This window comes from Mirounga leonina, unplaced genomic scaffold (genome assembly GCF_011800145.1).
Source record: "Mirounga leonina isolate KUSES-001 unplaced genomic scaffold, KU_Mleo_1.0 Mir_200, whole genome shotgun sequence".
Taxonomy (NCBI): domain Eukaryota; kingdom Metazoa; phylum Chordata; class Mammalia; order Carnivora; family Phocidae; genus Mirounga; species Mirounga leonina.
Window position 1 is genome coordinate 51,609 of NW_023270503.1, and position 22,108 is coordinate 73,716.

The window sequence follows — 22,108 nt, forward strand, 5'->3', positions numbered from 1 at the left end:
ATTGAGGGCAGGAGTGACCCAACGTGGGGCAGAGCCACGCACACACGTAAGAACTGGCAAAGTGAGATGGGGCTCCTATGCAGACGGTAGGTGAGCTTCCCAGCCTTGGGAGTAGGAGTAGGACCCTCCAGTTGCTGGGGACTAGAGCCTGTGACTCTGGTTCCAGCATCTTCCTCACGGCAATTCTGGGCCTCCCGGAAGCCCTGATCCCTGTGCAGCTGCTCTGGGTGAACCTGGTGACAGATGGGCTACCTGCCACAGCCCTGGGCTTTAACCCACCAGACCTGGACATCATGGAGAAGCTGCCGAGGAACCCTCATGAGGCCCTCATCAGCGGCTGGCTCTTTTTTCGATATCTGGCTATTGGAGGTGAGTGAGGCCCTCAGTGGAGTGTCAGGGGCTTCTTGAGAGTTCTCTGACTTAGGCTTGCAAACTACAGACAGTATGCCTGGGCCTGGCTCATGCCAAAAGAAACTGGGCTCATCTCATGGAAAAGACTAGCGCATGCTTCAGGTATGGCTGGATCCAGGCCTCAGGATCACCGGCATATTTTGGCTCTGCCTCAGCTCCATTCTCAGGCATCCCCTGGAGGGGGGATGGCTGCTGCAGCTGTAGCCTCATGTTTACTCCATCACAACCCCAAATTCAACAGAACAGAGAGTGACCCCTCAGTAATATGACAAAAGTCTCAGACCTGTTCTTGGCCCAGATTGGGTCACCTGCTTATCTCCTACCAATCACCGTGGCCAGGGGTGTGGCGGGTGCTGATTGCTGGTCAGGGCCCACCACTGTTGCTAAGGACAGGTGCTTGCAAACCACATGGCTCAGAGAGGGAGAGGGTGGTTCTTTGACAGAAATTCAGGGGATTGTTAGGAAGAAGTGGATGCCAGAAAACCACAGCTACCCACTATAGCCTGTCTCCTCCTCTCCTCCTTGCAGTGTACGTGGGCCTGGCCACGGTGGCTGCTGCCACTTGGTGGTTCCTTTATGATCCCGAGGGACCTCACGTCACCTTCTACCAACTGGTAAGCAAGGACAGCCAGGGAGCCTGTTGGGGTTATTTCTGAGGTGGAAATCACAGCCCAAGTAGTTGTTGGAGTTCCAGGGGAAAGGGGCCTGGAACCCCATGGTTGACCTACAGCTGTCCCTCCTTACCCCCATACACGTACACAGACATCCACCATCAAAGGAGGCAAGCTCAGAAGCCACTGGAAACCTAGAGATAGCAGCCCAGCTCCTGAGCCAGAGAAGTGGTTACTCCTTCTCCCAATCATTTAGTTAGGGGACTAACAAGGGGCATAACTGTGCAGAAGTATCTTACCTTTATCATGGAACCCCCCAAAAATTGAGGGCTCAGACATATGAACCCCTAAAAAGTAGAACTTCAGGCAGGGGGTCCAAGTAAGGAGATTGACAGTGGAGGGAAGGAATCTGCCAGGCTCCCCCTCCACCTCCATAACAACATGCTTCTCTAGAAAGGGATCCACTGACCTCTTGAAGTCACCTGCCTAGCAGGTGCCCACCACAGGGCTAGCTTAGCTCAGCATAGCTCTAGAAGCAAGCAAAGAGACCCCTCAGCTGCTATCTGTCAGTCTGTCCCTCTGTCTGGGCATTTCCTTTTTTTTAATTATTATTTTTAAAGATTTATTTATTAGAGAGAGAGAGAGAGAATAAGCGTGGGGTAGAGAGGCAGAGGGAAAGGGAGAGAGAATCCAAACAGACTCCACACTGAGCACAGAGGCCGATGTGGGGCTCGATCTCACAACGCTGAGATCACAACCTGAGCCAAAACTGAGTTGGATGCTTAACTGACTGCGCCACCCAGGCGCCCCTGTCTGGGTATCTCTTTTGCTTCAAAGAACCTTCGCAGCGAATCTAGCAAAGCCAGTTGTGGATTTTTCATTTAAAGCTGAGAGCTGCAGGGATTTAGGATCTTCTTCCTCTGAGTGTACCTGCCTTCGTTACCTTCTTGTGGATAGAAGAGCTCAAAGGAGGGACCTGACCCTTTGCCCTGTCACTGGCTGTCCTCCCTGGGAGACTCTGTGATTTTGGGCCTTATCACAGTATTCACATCTAGGTACAGTCAGCTCAGGGACACTTTCCTGGTACCCACCAGCCCTCCAGCACATGGGCTCTCCTTTCTGACAGCAGTGCAGAGCACAGGCCCAGGCTCTCATCCCAAAGGCTGGTGCCCCCCAGCCCTTGGCAGAAAGTTCAGGCCAGCCTCAGGCACCTCTGCTCAGTTAGCTCTTATGGGAGCAGCAAGGTGCAGCGCAAGGGCGTGCTAACCATCCTGCCTCTGCCTTCTTCAGCACTGTCTCTGTTACCCTCCTTTATCTATAGATCTCAAATCTCCCAGGATACCCCACCCCCATCTCGATCTTTCTTCTGAGCCCAGTCCCATATATCCAGCCGGATATCTCCTCTGGGATGTCCCACAGGCCCACTGCACTTACCAAAATAAAATCTATCACCTTTCCCCAAATCATCCCTTTCCTTCATCCCCATCTCAGTTCTACAGCCGACCTGGTCACCCATGCCAGACCCGTGGGGGTCATGGTAGACACATACCCCATGCCCGCTACTAGTTGGTCCCCAGTCCCATTGGTGCCACCTTCCCAACTGTCTTCAGGTCATTCCATTTCTCATTTATCCATCTGGTCAAAAAATGACTATTAAGCATCGACTGTGTGCCAGTCACCAAGCAGGCAAAGGCTCTGCGAAGACCTGGGAAGAACACGGAAGTGGGCAGTCACATTTGAAGGTGAGAAGCTTCAGCAGAAAAAATACCGGTGGCTGTGGGACTTGGAGGTGGTCTAGGGTTAGACCTAAGGTAGAGCTTTCAGCTTTGGTTGTTGGAATTTCAGCAGAGCTGCCTAGAACCGCCCTTGGTTCCTGAAGGAAGCTGTCAAAAGGCAGCAGAGTGGTTAAGAGCACAGAGCATGGAGCCTGGACCCAGGCTGCCTGGGTCCACACCCTAATTCTGGCCACACACTGGCTGTGTAACTTTGGACAGGCTACTTAGCCTCTCTATTAGTGTCCTCATCTATAAAATGGGTAATAATTGTCCCTGCCTCAGCCCTCATAAGGCGGTCAGGAGGATTAACTTGGAGTCAATTCTTGTAAAGCACTTAGACCAACATCTGGCACATAGTAAGAGTTGTGTAAGTATTAATTAAATTAGTGAAACACAGAGGAGGCTTTGCAGGATAAGGTAAAGAGGAAATAGCCAGGGAGGCAAAGGGAAGGAGTAGGCAGAGCAGTGGCATCACCCAGAGAAAACAAGCTCCCACCCCAACAAGGCTCACAATGAACCTATGAGACAGAAGTTCCAGCCCTGAGTACCTTCTTTTTATTTTATTTTATTATTATTATTTTTTAAGATTTTATTTATTTATTTGAGAGAGAGAGAGAATGAGAGAGAGCAAGCACATGAGAGGGGGGAGGGTCAGAGGGAGAAGCAGACTCCCTGCCGAGCAGGGAGCCTGATGCGGGACTCGATCCAGGGACTCCGGGATCATGACCTGAGCTGAAGGCAGTCACTTAACCAACTGAGCCATCCAGGCGCCTGCCCTGAGTACCTTCTAATAAACGATTCACGAGGCCATACTATGACTCACGACCTGGGGCATAATGCACGCGTGTGGCAGATGCACACTGGTAAAACCCAGAACGTCTGAACTGGGCAGGGCATTTATCTATTGAAACATCGGGATGTGACCCTGTTTGTCTATTTTCCCCTCTGCACATGCATAAGGCTCTAGGCTTGCACATGCTTGAGTAGGAGGTGTGTACACTACATTTGTATGCACATGGATGCATAGGTCATTAAGATCTGGAAAAGCGGGGCCTGACCATAGTGGTACAACAGGAAGAGGCACTTGGTCCTCTCGTTCTCCGGGTGGAATAAAATTTTAGGACGTTGCCAAATAAAAACATGCACTTGTCCCAAATACTGGTGCTTGATTTTTGGAGAAAATCCCACTGTTGATTTAAATGAGATAAGAATCTTCACCTCTTTGTTGAAATAAGAAATCTAGCCAAGCCATAGTCTTTTAGAATTTTTCATCCTGCCTGAGAGAGAAGAGGAAAGTGCTAGCGGCCCCTTCTGGCTGACAGTCACCTTGCCCGTATTTTTTTTTTTTTTTTTTTAATTTTTTTATTCTTATGTTAATCCCCTTACATTACAACATTAGTTTTAGATGAAGTGTTCCATGATTCATTGTTTGTGCACAACACCCACTGCTCCATGCAGAATGTGCCCTCCTAAATACCCACCACCAGGCTAACCCATCCTCCCACCCCCCTCCCCTCTAGAACCCTGTTTGTTTTTCAGAGTCCATCGTCTCTCATGGTTCGTCTACCCCTCCGATTTCCCCCGCTTCATTCTTCCCCTCCTGCTACCTTCTTCTTCTTCTTCTTCTTTTTTTTTTCTTAACATATATTGCATTATTTGTTTCAGAGGTACAGATCTGAGATTCAACAGTCTTGCACAATTCACAGCGCTTACCAGAGCACATACACTCCCCAGTGTCTATCACCCAGTCACCCCATCCCTCCCACCCCACCCCCCACTCCAACAATACTCAGTTTGTTTCCTGCGATTAAGAATTCCTCATATCAGTGAGATCATATGATACATGTCTTTCTCTGTTTGACTTATTTCACTCAACATAATACCCTCCAGTTCCATCCACGTTGTTGCAAATGGCAATATCTCATTCCTTTTGATGGCTGCATAATATTCCATTGTATATATATACCACATCTTCTTTATCCATTCATCTGTCGATGGACATCTTGGCTCTTTCCACAGTTTACCTTGCCCGTATTTATGCAGTGTGGGAAAACGGATCTATTTACGGGACAGGAGCTCAGAGAGCCTGTCATTTTATAGATTTCTCTTTGAGGGTTATTTTTACATCATGTGGATCCAGCTTTTAAACAACTTGAGCTTAAAAGATCTCTGTGTTCAGATGATATTCCAGAGAACAAATTTATGTTATTGGAGAAGGAAGCTGTCTAACTGTGATGAACGTTCACACTCATCCCAGTGTTGTGGAAGAGAGCAGGGTAGAGGTTCTCATGCATGTCCTCAGCTCAGCATCTTATCTCAGCAGAATCTGTAAGCAAAGTCTGTGAACAGGAAGCAAACTCTCCCCTGGGACTACAGGGCCAACAGCCACATCCCCTAGAGAGAGCCCTGAGATCTTTTCCTTAATTATGAGGAAGCCGTGTAGTAAGCCCACACCTAGCAATTCATTAATCCATGTTGTAAGCAAAACGCGAGCTGGTAGAGCTCAGTTTCAGTGGCAGGAATGCAGGGAGATATGTGTGGAATCTTATTTAATAGCAGTGATCAGGGTACATGCAGCCTTTGCCCACCAAAGGTGAATTCTGTTCAAACAATTTGGCTGATCGGTTTTCATCAGCATTTACTTATTCTGTGGTCTCAGTAAATCACCGCCCCCACTCTGGCAGCTCCGATATTCAGGGCACCCATGCACACTCAGGGTAAAGCCCGCACCCTCCCTCTGATCCCAGGGCGCTCTTCTGTCCTCCCCATCGCAATGCTAGCTGCTCTCGCTCTGTCCCTCCATAGCTCTGCCCCAGGATGGCCTGCCTTTTCCTCCAGCACAGCGTCGCCCCTCTGACCCCATCCTGGCTGGGTGCCCCTCCTTGGGCCCACCGCATGGCAGCACTTTGCCCAGCGGTTGTGTCATGTCCTCAGATGTGGGCCGAGGATGGAGTGAGGCTTCCCTCTTCCCACGCACCGGCCCCTCCCCTGACCACTGTTCTCTCCCACCCTGCCCCACCCAACCTTGTACCCTCAGAGGAACTTCCTGAAGTGCTCCAAGGACAACCCACTCTTTGCTGACATTGACTGCGAGGTCTTCGAGTCACGCTTTCCCACAACCATGGCCTTGTCTGTGCTGGTGACCATTGAAATGTGCAATGCCCTCAACAGGTGGGCTGGGCAGAGGGTCCTGGAGCTGGGGTTGAGAGATGGGGGATGAGGCCTGAGTGTGGCGGCTGAGAGTCAGTCAGGGCCCAGATTTGGGGTCAGAGATACCCAGGATTGTGGTCTGAGGATCAGGGGGTTTGGGATTAGGGCCTAAGTGTCAGAAGGGTCCCAAAGTGGGTTTTGAGAGGAAGTGGGGCCAGAATTGAGATCTAGGGAACAAAGAGGGCCACGACTGGGGCCTGAATAAATAGAGGGGCCAAGAGTGGGTCTGAGGGACAGAGAAGGGGCGTCCAAGCCCTAGGACAGGCCACTAGTGCTGAGCAAGTAACTGTGACACGCCCCTCCTGGCTCCACTGGCCTCCCAGAGCGCTCCAGCCTGTCGGCCCAATTAGGGAAATGCTGAGGCCCAGGCCACACGGGTGGAGGTGCCCACAGCAGGGCCTGTGCTGAGTACTCTGTGCCCTTGGCAGCGTGTCGGAGAACCAGTCGCTGCTGCGGATGCCGCCCTGGCTGAACCCTTGGCTGCTGGCCGCTGTGGCCATGTCCATGGCGCTGCACTTCCTCATCCTATTGGTACCACCCCTGCCCGTGAGTTTCTGCCCTGCCCAGTCCTCTTCTGTGACGGGGTCCAAACCCTCCTGCAACGGTCTGGCCCTGGGTTGGGCACTGGGCCTCTCTGGGCCCTTTTGCTGTGGAAACTGCCTGGCAGCCTGGGAGTGGGGAGATCTGAAAGTGCTTGGTACAAACAGCTTGTGCTTTGGGAACCCTCAGACTTAGGGGACTGAAGAGGTGCAGATAAGGCCTCTTGCTGTGGGGAATCTCCCAAGGCCAGGGCAAGGAGGAGACTATGTTCCTCCCCAGTACAGAATCCCTCCCATTTCTCAAACGGGACCAAGATGATTTGGTCATTGTGAGAGGGCAGGGGAGGGCAGGCTCTTCTGGCAGAGGAACCAGGGTAGACAAAGATCTGGAGGTGGGACCTTGCTCACGAAGAGTCCGTGGTAGCCCAGGTGTATGAAGCAGCTAGATGGTGGGGGCACAGCTTTAACCACAGCTCCCCGCTCCCTAGCTTATTTTCCAGGTGACCCCACTGAGCGGGCGCCAGTGGGTGGTGGTGCTCCAGATATCTCTGCCTGTCATCCTGCTTGATGAAGCCCTCAAGTACCTGTCCCGGAACCACATGGATGGTGAGTGGGGAGCTCCAGACCCTCCCCACCCTGCTTGCCTCTAGCCTGCTTCCCTGCCCACCTCCCTGCCTGCCTCTCTTCCCAGGCTGCAGCCTCCCTGTCTGTACAGAAAAAGCAGTATTCTTGGATCTCCAAGTGGAGGACGAGAAGGGGCTCTGTTCTGGTGGCTGTGGCCTGTGGTACCTGCAGGGCCTTATGCTGCAGGGCCAAGAGCACTGCTCAGAGCCATGTTCCCTCCCTCTCCTCACTCGCCATCAACCCTGCATGGCCAGGCCCACTGTACCCTCCTTTGGGCCTTGGTCTCGGACTTCTCTGAACCCAGCCTGTCTTTATGCAGGCGTGCGCAGGACAGTTTCCCGGGCGTGGAGTGGGCAGCTACTGACCACCTCCGGGACCCTAGACCACACTGGGTTGGCCTCTTTGGTGTCACCTAGTAGGAGGGTGGAAGAGGGGATTCTCAGTTTCTGAGCTCACAGCTCTGGGTCTGCCTTAATCCAGGAAAGGAGGGACAATGGCAGAGGCAGGGTTGAGGGCAGTGTGTAGAGGAGTGGGCTGGGGCATAGCATCCATCTGCCGGCCTCTGCTGCCGGAGGAGCCTCAGAGTGTGGGGGATTCTAAACCTCCCAAGGGCAAGGGAGGCTGCCTCTTCTCCCTGTCAGAGCTGCTTAGAGAGGGAAGAAGTGGGGGCAAAAAACTCCCTGTTCCCGGGAGTGTAAGCCAAGGCAGTAGCCCCATGGCTGGGCTGCTGTGGAGGGTCTGGATTAGGCCCAGCAATGGCCAAAGCCTGCACGGGAGCAGCTGGGTCCTTGAGGGCCATCTCCGGCAGGAATGTGTCCCAGTCTCAGGGGAGGGAGCCTGGAGTTGGGGGGCTATAAATAGATCACGTGCTTGTCATTCCGTAGGGGCCAAGGCAATCAATCGGCTCCTATCTCCCACGCTGGCCAGTCCTCCTGGGCAGTGCAAACATTTTGTCTTATTAAAGAGGCCAAAACAAGTTGGCCTCCTCCCCCTGAAGAAGCTGGCCCACCACGGGTCTGTCCATACCGGACACACACACAGCGGGGCTCACCTGAGGGCGGGGCTAGGTGCTCGGCCACAGCAAGGCCTTGTTGGAGCGTGTGGGTGAGGTAGCAGGGAGCAAGACAAGGCCTTCTGCCCCCTGTATGGTTCTTTCTGACCCACCCACTGTGCTTACTCCTAGGGAGCTGAAGAAGGTGAAATAGATCTAAAATTCCATCCTCGGGAGCCCAGGGCCTCCCCATTTCTGGCTGAAGCACAGGGGTGGTCTACGAGGAAATCCACTGGCCAACCTTGATCACACTAACTCACCTGCGAGGTCAGGCCTCGTTGGCAGCACGGGCAGCTTCTCTGTCTTCCTTGAGAGCCTTCCCTAGCAGCCACAACAGCCAAGGGGCTCGGCAAATTTTCTTGAGAAAACTTAGAAAATTTCTTAGCCAACGGGGAAAAGCCTGTGTCTCGGGCACTGTTCAGTCCTGGCTGCTGGATGGTGCCCCTAACAGGATGGGACAGGTTGGAAGGGCTAGGGAGGGAGCAATCCCTGCTGGGCCAGGGTTGGAGGTGAATTCTAGAAGAGGCAAGGTCTGAGCAGAGGTTTGAATGGGGAGGATGGAACTTGGTGGAGAGAGAGCTAGGCTAGCATGGTTTGCCGTCTCGTGGGGCTGGGGCTCAGAGTGCAGGGGAGAGAGGTAAGGCTAGAGTGCGGAAAGGGCCTCGAATGCCAAGTTAAGGACCCTGGACATTATCCTCATGGCAGTGGGAGCCAGAGAAGGGTGGAAGCATGGAGGGGACTGGGGTAACCATGGAGGACAGATGGGAGGGGCAAGGCGGGGAGGCTGATGAGCTGTGTTGAGCTGGTCTGAGGGGAGACACTGAGTCCAGCCCAGGGTGAGCTGGTTCTGGGCAACACCTCACCTCCACCAGGAACCTGAGATGTTGACTGTGGTCCTGGTGAGGCTTGGCTTGAAAGGGTGGTACCCTGCTGTAGGGAGTGGCTGTGGGGCCCACAGGAAAGACTTGGGCTGGGCATCTGTGGCCACATGGGAGAGGTGGGCTGGTGTGTGCCCGCTGCAAGCCAAACAGCTCTGCCCTGTGTGGCTGTAGTCCCTCGGGCCTCCTAAAGCCGGATGGGGCGGGGGTGAGAGAGGGGACCCTGCTACATTCCCAAGCCAGCCTGGTGGCCTTTTAGGGAAGTTTTGCTGAGGCTTGATGCTTGTAGCTTCCCTGTGATTTATGAGGGAATGTGTCCTGGGGAGAATTGCAGATGCCCGGTCAGCCCCAGGGGGTAGGCGAGGGGGTGGGGGTGGGGGTCCTCTTGCCCCATCTCCTGGCTGTACCCAGGTATGGCTGAGCAGCTGTCAGGCAGAGAGGCCAGCGGGCCAGACCGAGGGGAGCGGAGGCCTGGAGAAACTGAGTGGGGACAGATCTGGGAGAGTCCGGGATACGAGGTGGGCTTGCCTTTAGGCTGAAGGCAATGGAGAGCCACCCAAGGGGATGACAGGAAGAGTTGATGCCACGAGTTTCTGGATAGTTGTTTCCCAAACTGAAAATCAAGAGCAAAATATGCCCCGGGCTGGGCTGGCGTTGTTGATAGAACATGGGAAGTGAAGGAGGCCCGGGGGGCATCTGAGAACTGTGTCTGGCAGCAGCTGGATATGTGGGGCTGCATCAGGAGACACAGTGGAACTGGGGATCCCCTGATGAATGCTGTGGGAGAATGCAGCTGTCCCAGGAGAAATGGCGGATGGAAGGAGCTGGAAGGAACCAGTGTGGATGTGCACTGTCACACATACACCTCTTGGCGTACTCTTGGGTTTTTCTTCCAGAAGAGAAGGACCAGAAGTGAACGCCGGGAACAGGGTGGAGTCTCCAGTGTGTACCTCAGACTGATGATGCCCAGGCCTTCACCCCGACTCTCCACACCGCCATCACACTCATCGCTTGGTCACTGGGCCCTGCCAAGAGTCTCTGTCCCTGCTTCTGTACACATGAGGGCTCTCTAATTCATGTCTCGGGGACTCTCCTGGGAAGTTCAGCTATGAAGCTCTACCCCAGGAGCTGCAGCTTGGGAGGGATCTGCCCAGAAGCCAGGGAGCTGGCAGCACATCCAGACATGCAGAGCCCTCTACCCCCCAAATCCATGAGCACATTCTGGAGCAGGCACCCCCCTTGCTTGGAGGCTGGGCATTTACTTGGTGACTGGTGCCTCTACATTCATGGAGGAACTCTTGCTTAGTGACTGGTCTGGGGCCTGGTCAGACAGGGGGTGAAGTGGGGGAAACATCTGGGCCCAGCTGTGCACAGCAAGGGCAGGTAACCCCCTCCACTTTGTTTCCATAAAACAGAGGAATCATGAGGGCTTGAGCCTCTTACTGTTTGTAGGTACAGGGGGTTGAAGGGTCAGAGAGAGGGACATGGTAGTAGGGGAAGGGGGCTGGGCAAGGATCCCCTTCCCAGGAGACAGCTGGCTTGCCTGCCTTGCTCTGGGTACCCCCAGATTCAGATTTCCCTGTCCTAAGCAAATGAGACATGCCAAGTCTCTCTCAGTGCTGCCCAGTCTGCCAAGCTCAGGCCGGATTTGCCCTTCATGTCCCTGGGGCCTAAGACCCCAGACATCCGTGTGTACCCGATCACTGTGCCCTTTCAGCCCAACCCTGTGTGCACCATCCCACAGTCTGTGCAGCTGGGTGATTCTGAGTCCCCTAGACTCTTGGCCTCACTCTTTGCCCCCAACCCCACATACCCATGAGCCGAAAGGATGTCAATAAGAATGGCTAGTTACCCAAGGGCACTTCCTCTCCCTCCCTCCTTGCTGGAGGAATGTGTGTTGGATCATGTCGGATGATGGGAAAGGAGTATTTGATGGACATAAATGTTCTTTTAACTCCGCTTTTGCCCCTTTGGCAAAAATTAGGGCTCCAGGTACTGTGGCCTCTTACCCAAGCAGAGTTGGGCAGGGCTCCCCTGGGCGCCAGCCCACAGAGATTCTCCGCTTCTTTCCTGCCGGTGGATTGGCAGACCTGGAGGTGGGGGAGGGTGGCGGGGCGCTATACCCATCTGTTGACATGCAGTTGGTAGAGAAATAAAGGTTGAGTGCCTGGGGCAACAGAGGACGGTCTGTCTGATTTCCTAGAGAGCGGTTCCACCATCTGCCCATGTGGTGTCCACCTGGGCTCCCACCACCCACACCCACTCACGTCAGGAACCTTGAGCCAAGGTCTGCGGTTCCCCCAGGGGTTGCTGTCTTCCTCTGAGACAGGACCCAGGAGAGACACTGATTTCCTGACCCTCTCCCAAATGGCAAATGCATGACTCTGCTCACAGGGACCGCACTTGATAGTTTGTGTACGTGTTCAAAGCCCTTTGCACATGTTAAGATTCCAATGTCATCACTGAGGAAACAGGCTGGCAGGGGTTCATGACTTGGCCTGAGGCAGGGCTAGGCCTGGAGCCTGAATACCATGGGCCTCCAGCCCTGACTATTCCATGGGTCCTGCATCTCTCCCTGAGGTTTCTCGCTCTTTCCTTCCCCTCCTTGAACCCCAGGATGCCATCGACTTCTTGCCCTCCTAAGCCCAGCTCCAGGGCTCCTCCCCAAGGCTTCTCTCAGCTCTCATTGTCCAGGGACCTTTGAGAGGCTGCTTGATACTAACTTCTGACTCACCCAGGTGGCTCTGCTCTCTGGGAGCAGGGGCTCTGTGGAGGGAATAGCTGTGTGTCCCCATCTCCCTCATTTTCTTCCTCTGGAGAGAAGATTCACTCAAGAAGTTTCTGTCTCTAATCCTCTGCCCAGCTGCCCTGGGAAGGGAAATCAGGCCCTGCCCACAGGGCCAGGGACAGGACTGACTATGTAATTTGTGGGGCTCAGTACAAAATGAAAATGTGGAGCCCTTGTTTAAGAATTAGGAGTTTCTGGGGCGCCTGGGTGGCTCAGTTGGTTAAGCGACTGCCTTCGGCTCAGGTCATGATCCCGGAGTCCCGGGATCGAGTCCCGCATCGGGCTCCCTGCTCGGCAGGGAGTCTGCTTCTACCTCTGACCCTCACCCCTCTCATGCTCTCTCTCTCATTCTTTCTCTCAAATAAATAAATAAAATCTTTAAAAAAAAAGAAAGGAGTTTCAAAGCAGCGACAGCAGAGTATGAAAACTAAATGGAGGGCCTTTCTGGGCATGGGGTTCTGTGCAGCTGCATGGGTCACACATCCATGAAGCCAGCCATGACTGGAAGAGACACAACCCACCCTTAGGAGCTCCCGGGTTTTATTTCGGGGAAGGGCAAGATTTGGTGCATAGTTCACAGTGGGAGCCAAGGACGGGCAGAAGGATTCTTCCTTCTGCATGGTCCATCAGTTAGACCTCTCAGATCCCAAAACCATTCTGTACGCCTCAGCTCCCTGGGTGCCCAACCGGTTCCTTGAGATGGGCCAGGCAGGGGTTAGGGCTCCATTTTACAGATGAAGACCCCAAAGCTCTTGGAAAGCCTGACTGTCTAGCTGGCTTCATCATGGCAGACAGACAGAACATGGAGCTAAGATGGGCATGGAGGGCTTGACGAGGAGACAGGCCAGCTTCAGTACTCCCATCAGATGGGCATGGAGGGCTCCATCAGCTGCTGGAGCTCATGGCCCGGCCTGCATAAGTCCAGCCCTGCCAGCCCACAGCATGGAGCCTGACAGGTCAAGATGGAGCAGCCAAGGGAAACAGAGGTTTCCTACCTCACAGCCACTCACCCCAGAGGGAATTCCAGGGCAAGCCCCGGCACACTTCTCCCTGGCTCAGGGATGGCCACTGCCAAAATGCCCAAGGCCTCACCCTGCCCCCTCCATTGGCCCAGGTTGTGCTCCCCAGGCCTCCCACACTGTACCCCACAGAGGGGTAGGAGAGACGGGGAGAAATGGAAGGGCAAACTCAGGAAATGAAGACCTAATGCCCACACAAAGAACTGAAGCCAACAGTCCATGGCAGCTTTACTCATCATAGCCTCAAACTGGAAGCAACCCAAATAACCATCAACAAGGGACGGACAACAGGCTGTGGTTTGTCCATACAACAGAATGCTCCTCCCCAGCCATAAAAAGGAGCAGACTACTCATATATGCAACAACATGGATGAAGCTTAAACCCTTGTGCTGAGTAAAAGAAGCTCGTATTGTGCAGTTCCACCTCCATGAAGTTCTAGAAAAGGCAAAACAGATCAGTGATTGCCTGGGGCTAGGGTTGGGGAGGGTTGCCAGCAAAAGAGCAGGTTGGGGACATTCTAGGGTGACAGATGATGGGGGGGTTGCATGCATTTGTCAAAACTCATCAAACTGTGTGCCTAAAATGGTATGTCAATTATACCTCAATACAGTTTGATTTAGAAGAAAAGAAAGGTAGGAGCCAGAGGAGGTGGGTGGGCATGTGGCTACCATGTGGGTGTAGAGGTTTCAGCAGCATCAGGAGGCAAGGAGACTAGCCTCCCAAGGGGTACTCAGAGTTTGAGGGGCAGGGACCTAGGTCAGCCCCAAGGAGTCCCACATTCCAGGGGCAGGAAGAGGATGGGGACCAAGAGGAAATGTCCCAAAAGGATGGAGGAGAACCAGGGGGTTGTGATACCTCGGATGCTAGGGAGAAAGAGCTCATCATTGGGGTGGGGTGGTTAGAAGAGGCCAGAGGAGCAGTGCAAGGTCTGGGCAAGGGGAGAAACCAACCCTGAGGACCCCTGCTGTGGCTTCCCTATGGATGCCTGCCCCCACAACCTCCCTTTGACAATCTCTGTTAGGCTGGCCCAGATTCTAGCCAGGATCTAAGGGGCTGAGTGGCATTGAGGGAGCCCTGGGACACTGACAGACCCGGGGTGGGGGACTGGACTGAACTCGGCAAGCAGAGGTGTCATCCCTGCAACCTTGGGACACTGAATGGCTAAGGAGACCTCTTGGAGTCTGTGCCAACCCCCTTGAGGGCCTGGGCTGGCCTCCAGGATGGACACAGGCCCCCTCCACACTCCACAGAACTGCTAAATTTAGCCAGGCAGAGGAGGTTGTCCTGGGGCTGAGGGCTTGGCAGCACTGCCTTGTCTCCCTACAAGGTCTGGCCCAACGCCGGAGCTGGCCACTCGGCCTTTGGGCTTATAAGGCAGGTCTGGCAGCTCTCAAGTGCTGGAGTCTTGGGGTGGGCTCTGGGCCAGTCCCTCAGGCTTTGGGGAGCCTCCTCTCCAGCCGCTAGACGTGGGAGCTACTTGGGCAAGGCACTCAATTTCTAGAGCCTCAGTTTCCCTATCTGTAAAATGGGGGTTCCAGTACCTACCTCATGGGGCTGTTTAAAAAAAAATCTGCTGTAACGTAACAATAAAAAAATTAAAAAAAAAATCTCCTGAATGTGAAAGCACTGTGTCCCCTGTAAACTCTGACCCCTGCCCTGCCCATCTCTGCCCCCCACTCCACAATGCCTAGAGCAATCACAGGTGTCTGTTCCTGGGGATGCTGTAGTTGGGGCAAGGCGGGAAAGCATAGACCTAGATGGAAAGATGCATTTTATTTATTTATTTATTTATTTATTTATTTATTTATTTGGAAAGATGCATTTGAGAGCCAGTGAAAGAGGCATTAGTCCTATCAACTGTCTGTCTTACTCTGGCAAAATTATTAGCAAAAAAGATTTGTAATTGGGAAGATAAATGTAATTGCTTTTATTTCTTTTTATTTTGGGCATGCTTTGGATATGACAACCCCAAATGAGATAGTCCCCCATGACAGTCTGTTTTCTAAGTGTCAGGGTCAGAACTGAGGCTGTAACAGGAGCACAGGCGTGTGCTCCTGGCAAGGGTGTCTGAGGAGCTAAGGAGACCCATCGGAGCCTTGTGCCGAACCCCTTGAGGACCTGGGCTGGCCTTCAGGATGGGCATAGGCCCCCTCTGCACTCCACTGGCTGCTAAATTTAGCCAGGCAAAGGATGCCATCTGTCCATTAGTTCCTCTGTCTGTCAGCAAGGCTGGCTCCTTGGAGATGGGGAGAGGGAGTGAGGAGGAGGTAGTGGAGGTCATGGTGATGGTAGGAAAAGGGCAGGTGCAGCTTAGAGACTGCCTGACTTCTTTCCCTCTCCTTCCTCCTCTCTCCCCACTTCACCTGGTGCCTGCTACCCTCCTGAATGTCCAGGGATCATGGGTGGAGTGGGGCACAAAGATGGCTCCTGTAGAGTGTCAGCATCCACCCCCACTCTCGATTGCAAGCAATTCATGTCCTGGGACCTGCTATTCCAAGAACCATGGGATCACCTGGGAAGGGAATAGGCCCTTTGGTCTGGGATCAAGACCAGGCCAAGGGGACATGATACCCACAGGTCTGGCTCCCAGCATCTCTGGATTTTTTTTCCTTAGAAAAGCCCAGGACATGGTTCTGACCTGCCCCTCTGGAAGGTGGTGTTGGACAGACAGTTGAGCCTGAGATTGGTGAGAATGATCTGTTTGAGAGGGGGAAACTGGCCTAGGGTGCTGGAAGGGGCCATGGGCCTGCCCTCTGTGGGGGCCCTTGCTGCCCAGAAAGCACCTCTACTCGGACAGGCAGCTGGGATTTCCAGCCCTGGAAGCCTGGCTCCCTGCCTAGAGCAATTGCCCAGCTAAAGGCCTGCCAGGAAGAAGACTCCTATCAGCCTTCAGAGTGAGGCACCTTGGACTGCAGGGGAGTTCCCCACATCCCGGGGGGAAACCCAGCCTCCATCTCCCATCTCCAGAGGAAGCCCCAAGGACACCTGGCCTGGGTTGAGGGCCAGCCAGGGAGGCCTTCCTGCTTCAAGCTGAGGCCTCCAGTATAGCCCAGGGTGAGCTTGGGCAATTCATTTCTCCTCTCTGAGTTCATTTCTTCATCTGCAAAACAAGGCATTGGGTCAGGGGAGGCCTCCAGCTCTAGGGCCCCAAAAGCAAACATGAGACCTCTGCCCCATCCCCATTCCCCTGGGGCCCTTGCATTCAGGCCCTGGGTTGTGGTTGAAGACAGGGGCTGCAGAGGGTCTGTACCTTAAGATCAATAGTGGCCTCAGGTTTTTGTCCTCAGTGTTGTTGGGACCCATCCCCCTGGGGCCTCTACCTATGAGGGAAATCCCATTATCATCCCCATGTCACAGATGAGGATGCACGCTCAGGCTGGTGAGGCAAATTACCCCAGCCCTCACAGGCAGCTAGTAGCAGAGCCAAGGATATCAATTGAGGCTGTCTGATGTCGGGCTTTCCCAGCTTTGTCTCAGGAGCCCTGGGGCAGTGTGCAACAGATGGGGCCCTTGAATCTTCCGGGCACTTGCCTCCCTCTGCTTGTTTTTGGGAGGTGGAGGTGTGGCTGGGACAGGACAAACGATGGGAGAGGAGAGGTGAACTATAGAGATGCCAGCCTGGTGCTAAGGTTGACTGGGCACAGGCCAGGCTTGGACTCCGAGGGACAGGTGGATGGAAGCTGGTCTATAAGGACAGAAGTCGGGGTCCTGCTGCAGGCTCTGGAAGTATCAGATAGCTGACACTTCCAGAAATGGCCCTGCTTCCTCTTCTGCTCTCCTGGCCACAACCCCCGCAGGGACTGAGCTTCACACCTGGGGGCACAGGTAGAGTGGGGAGGATGTTTGGATATGGGAATGGGTCCCTGGTTTGGGGAAGGCTTCAGCCTGAGGCCACTCCACCCAAGCCCTGGCCCTGTTCTGTTCCGCTAGGTTCATGGGGGAGCTGAAATCTTTATCTTTGCCTTATGACGGGTGGCCTGTGGTTTCCTGCCAACAGCTCCTGTTTCCGGAGGCTCAGCAGGGCCCAGGCGGAGCCAGAAGGAGCCGTGGGGCTGGGCCTGGGTGGCCCCACCAGCCCCGCCCCCATCTATCTTTGGGAATTTATTTGTCCATAGGCGCGGCTGGCCCACAGTCCATTGCCTGCCAGGGGCCAAGAGCTGCTCTGACTACCCAAGGACTCTATTTTTCAACCCAAGTGCCTTCAACTGACCCCTGACTCCTGACCTCTGGCCCCAGCTGCCCTGCCCTGCCCTGCCCTTCCTAAGGGGCCGGGAAGCCCCTAGAAGCTTCACTGTAGACGTGGGCATTGACACCTGGCTCCCCTCAAGAGCAAAGTCTGTGCAAGGGGCTCGGTTCTCAGGCCCCAGCCTGGCCCACCATGGCACAGCGGCTCCAGGATGAACTGGCTGCTTTCTTCTTTGAGTATGACACTCCCCGAATGGTGCTCGTGCGCAACAAGAAGGTGGGCGTCGTCTTCCGCCTGATCCAGCTTGTGGTTCTTGTCTACGTCATTGGGTGAGTCTGGGCCCCCTACCTGCCAACCTCTTGCACCAGCTTCCAACCTGGGCCTTTCCTCCAGGCTTTGGGATGCCCCCATGACCCCAAGGAGCCCCCTTTCTCTCCATCGGTTGTCACCCTCCCTAACAAACTGTAGTGCTATTCAGAAGGAATGGAAGCCTGCTAATTCACTGTCAAGATGGGGACATTGAGGTAGAGGGGAAGTCCTGCCCTGGGTCATAAGGTGAACAAGAGGAAAAGACGTTGGGTTCTAAGGAACTGACTCACTGTTAACGGTCTCTTAAGTGGTGAGTGGTGCTGGATGGAGGCCAGGGCCCCAGCAAACCACAACCAAAGTCCTTCTACTTCCGACCTCCTAGCCAAGCCAGGCCACTACTAAGAGACAGAGGCCACGCCCCATTTTACAAGCCAAAGAGGGACAGGCCCTGTTCCCACCTGCCCTGCCTAAATTAGAGGCATCCTGAGATATTTGAAAGCCCCAGAGCAAAGAAATTTTCAAATTCAGAGCACCTGGCACCTTAATGATGGCATGTCAGGTGGCATGGAGGTCAGTTCAGGTCCCAGGGATGACTGCTCCTTTCTAGGCATCTTGAGACCTGTCCCACTGTCCCAGGAGTGCAGAGGCAGAAGTAAGGTGGTACTCCCCTGAAGTCTTGCCGTCCTGGGAGCCAAGACGGGCCTGGCGGTGGCTTACACATATGCTTGTGTGAGCACACATGTGCGTATGTGGTGTGTGTGCACATGGGTGTCGTACCTAGAGCTCTGTGTGGATGCACGTGTTCTCCTGTGTCTGGGCATGTGCCTACTGGGGGTGGCTGTGGGCTGTGTCCCCGTGGCTGGGGATCCACACGTGCATGTCGTGTGACTGAGGTGGCTGGCCACCTGATGTGTGTGCCCCAGGGGGGTGGGGGGTAATCATATCCACTCAGAGTGATACTGCAGAGGGCTCTTGGAGGCCCCAGGGCCAATGAAGGAGTTTCAGCTCTTGCTGAGGGGGCTTGGGGATGCCCGGCAGAATCCCTTTGCTGTGTGATTGTGAGGGCCCTGCCCCTCTGGTCTCCATGTCCCCGTTTTTGCTGAGGGACCAAACGAGGACTGCTGACTAGAGCCCAGGGTGGGCTGACTAGGAGACCAAACAGTGACCATATCGCTCTGGTCCCTCCAGGGCCTCTGATATCCAAAACAGCCTTCCCTCTACTCCATCTGGGGGGAGGTGGAGTCAAAGGTGGAGGTCGGGTCGAGTCAACGTGGAGTCAGGTGGAGTCGAAGCCAGGACCTAGCCCTGTGACACCTTTCAGCCTCTGCCTCCCTCCTGTTCACGGACCAATCTGACATCTGCAAATGTCATTTGAGCTTGTGAGGAAAACTGACTAGTGGAACTTCCAGGTCACACAGCAAGTCCCAGCTAGAGCTGAGGTCTCTTGACCCCCAGGCCTCAGCAGTGCCTTCTCCTTTCCCACCTCACAAGGGCTCTGAGAACGTTGTGATGGGGCCCTGATGCTGTGATGCCAGGCACAAGATGGGCCTAAAAGCTCACCATTAGCTGCCCTCCTGACCTTCCAGGGAAAAGAGAGATTGGCTGCCCAGGCCTAGGCCATCCTTCACCAGAAGAGGCTGGGAGAATGTCGTCCTCACTGTGGCCCCTACTGCTCCTTATTTCTGCTTTCAGGTCAGCAGTGGGAGCAGCACCAGGGCCCTCTTGTGTGTTGGTCACAGGCTGTCAGAGGGGAAGCGACACTCCTCCCACCCCACTCCCGGCTGTACCATACGCTGCAAGCCAACATCCCGTCCTGAGCACATAGCTCCGGTGACAGAGACTTGTCTACCTCCCTCCTTGCTTTCCTCCCTCCCAAGGACAGCCTGCTCAGTTTCCAAATGCACGTGGCCTCCTGGGTGTTGGTGAGGCTCAGAGACACTGGGTGATTTAGTTGGCATCTCCCAACCCCGAAAGAGGACGAACCAGATTTGAACCCAGCTGCATGGCTCCAAAGCTGGCCTTGATATGCTGGGGAGGGAACATCCCGAGGGGGGGGCACTGCCGTGCCCAAGTCATACAGCAGCGAGAGGAAGGCAGTGTCCCCCACAACCCCCGCCGCAAGCCCAGACCTCCTATTCCGACCGCAACTTCTGCTGCCTCCAGCACCCGCGTCTGGCCACGCCCACTGCTTTGCCGACCGCTCACCTGCAGACAGCACCCGGCCTGGCTTTGCTCTTACTCTCTCAGGTTTTAGTGTCCCAACTGTTCTACGGAGCAAGGGTGGGGGATCCCTCTAGAGATGTCGTGCGCAGGCTCCTTTCGGAGGAGGGACGCCTTTCTTTTTTTTTTTTTTAATTTTTTTATTCTTCTGTTAATCCCCATACATTACATCATTAGTTTTAGATGAAGTGTTCCATGATTCATTGTTTGTGCACAACACCCAGTGCTCCATGCAGAACGGGCCCTCCTCAATACCCATTACCAGGCTAACCCATCCTCCCACCCCCCTCCCCTCTAGAACCCTCAGTTTGTTTTTCAGAGTCCATCGTCTCTCATGGTTCATCTACCCCTCCGATTTCCCCCCTTCATTCTTCCCCTCCCGCTACATTCTTCTTCTTTTTTTTTTTTCTTAACATAGATTGCATTATTTGTTTCAGAGGTACAGATCTGAGATTCAACAGTCTTGCACAATTCACAGCGCTTGCCAGAGCACACACCCTCCCCAGTGTCCATCACCCAGTCCCCCCATCCCTCCCACCCCACCCCCCACTCCAGCAACCCTCAGCTTGTTTCCTGAGGGACGCCTTTCTTGAATTAGCCCTCTTCCCAAGGCCCCTGTCTGTCTGAATGTCTGCTCCTGTGGGTGCTGCAGGGCACAAAGGGGACCACGGGAGAAGAGCCAGACTCCCACATTCCAGAGACAGAGGCACAACCAAATGGGGGATGGGCAGACACAAAGACAGAACCAGACAGAGGGACGTTGGAGCGCAGCCACTCAGATGAAGAGAGCGGTCCTGAGGCTGAGAGATGGTGAATTACTAAGACAGAGGCAGAGAGGCTGAGATGTTGAAAACCCAAACAGACTCTGAGAAGGCAAACTGAGGTTGTGTTCTCTATCAGCCACACTCTTCTGAGAAGTCCATGGCAAATGGATTGAGCAAGTGGGTCTGAGGCCCTGGTGGGCTGAGCTAAGATCTCACTCTTTTTGTCTTAAATTAAAATGGTTAATTTGCAGTTAGAACTGTCTCCTGGGAGGTGATGAGCTCTCTGTAACTCAGTACACAGGCAGTGGGCTGTCATCCATGACCTAGCAGGCCCAAACAAGGAGTGTACTGGGATATGTCCCTGCCTGGAGGCTCTGGTTTGGAGAGGACAGAGGTTTGGCTGTGGTACACAAGAGGGTCCCAGTGAGATCTGTGAATGCTGCTTGGTAAGTGGAGCCTGGGAAGGCTTCCTGGAAGAGATGAAAGAGTGGTGGAACCAGCCTTGAGCAAAAAAGCCTAGGGGCTATAAGCCAGGCAAGCCTGCTCTTGGCTTTCCCTTTGCGTGTCCCCCCCCCCCCCCCCACGCCATCTACCTCACACAGAGCTCTTGAGAAGTTCACTTGCTTCTGAGATTTTCAAATGGATCCTGGAACATACCAATCAGGCATAAGGATAGACACAAATTTTTGCTGGGGAAAATGCATCCAGGGACATTTCTACAGCATCTTCTCTGTGCCTTTTGCTGTGCTGGGAGCCATAGGACAGAGGTGGGGTACAGGGTGAGCAAAGGAAAAGTAAGGAGTGGAGGATGAGTTAACCAGGACTCCTTTGATTCCTAGAGAAGAGTGGGGCTATTGAGTGGTTTATGTAACTGGAAAAAAAAAAAAAAAATCAATGCAGGCTTCATGGAAGCTGGATCCCCCACGAGGAGGGTACGGGAAGAACAAGTTCTACAGGGAGATGGGGAGTTCAGGTTGGTCCCATTTGGGTTCTCCAAAGAAGCTAGCCAGGATTTTCTCCTCTTCCCAGCTCTGCTATCCTCTGGGCTTCATTCTTAGGCAGACTCTCTCTGTCCTCATAGTGGCAAAACGGCCACCAGCAGCTCCAGCCTGACATCTCACCAGCTTAGCCATCACTAGGGCATAAGACTGTCTCCTTTTCCAGAGTTCCAGCAAAAGTCCCAGATCCAACTCTTACTGGCAGGGGTCATGTCAAGTGCCTACCGCAAAACCAACTGTTGTGGCCAAGAAAATGAAAAACCATGGTTGGTAGAGTCTCGTTGTGTGCCTACCTGGTCCAAGCACTCCTGCTGGAAAGCAGAGTATGATCAAAGGCCCTGGGGCAGGAAAGAAACAGCAAAAGAGTCACTAAGGTTAGGCTGTGGAGCATGAAAGGACCCAGGGGAAAGGAAGTGGAGGGGTGAGCACAGCCACCGATTCAGGCCTCTGAATGCCAGGCTGGGCAACATGGGCTTTCTCCTATAGGTCGTGGGGAGCCATAGAAGGATGTCTAGCAGGGGAAGGCCCAGGGTAGGCAGGGGATGGGGTGGGGGTGGAGGCCAGAGGCAGGGCACTGTGAAGAGGCAGCAGTGATAAGAACAGAGGAGGAGGCCATGCCAAGGCAGAAGCAGTGAGCATGGAAGACAGGAGTAGTCATCCTGGTGGGCCCCACACCAGGGAGATGTGTGTGGAGGGGGTGCCCACTGCTTGGTTTTTGGTCATC

General features: G+C 54.1%; 2 protein-coding genes across 7 annotated transcripts in view; both read left to right on the top strand.

Annotated features, from left to right (window-relative positions):
• ATP2A3 (ATPase sarcoplasmic/endoplasmic reticulum Ca2+ transporting 3) overlaps window positions 1-11,277 on the top strand; it is a 35,252-nt gene extending 23,975 nt beyond the window's left edge. For 2 of the 5 annotated variants that reach the window (XM_035027488.1, XM_035027490.1), the window contains 6 exons: window positions 167-369; window positions 940-1,025; window positions 5,835-5,968; window positions 6,436-6,553; window positions 7,035-7,152; window positions 9,996-11,277. In XM_035027488.1, the coding sequence (XP_034883379.1) occupies window positions 167-369; window positions 940-1,025; window positions 5,835-5,968; window positions 6,436-6,553; window positions 7,035-7,152; window positions 9,996-10,015 (679 nt within the window). In that variant the 3' untranslated portion in view covers window positions 10,016-11,277. Of the gene's footprint in view, window positions 1-166; window positions 370-939; window positions 1,026-5,834; window positions 5,969-6,435; window positions 6,554-7,034; window positions 7,153-7,474; window positions 7,563-7,780; window positions 7,884-9,995 lie in introns of those variants that run through there. The other 3 variants (XM_035027491.1, XM_035027492.1, XM_035027489.1) reach the window with 3 other exon arrangements.
• A 5,775-nt stretch (window positions 11,278-17,052) lies between these two features.
• The window catches only part of LOC118025165 (calcium/calmodulin-dependent protein kinase kinase 1), a 47,330-nt gene continuing 42,274 nt past the window's right edge, over window positions 17,053-22,108 (top strand). For both annotated transcript variants that reach the window (XM_035027493.1, XM_035027495.1), the window contains exon 1: window positions 17,053-17,422. In XM_035027493.1, the coding sequence (XP_034883384.1) occupies window positions 17,286-17,422 (137 nt within the window). In that variant the 5' untranslated portion in view covers window positions 17,053-17,285. The remainder of the gene's footprint in view (window positions 17,423-22,108) is intronic.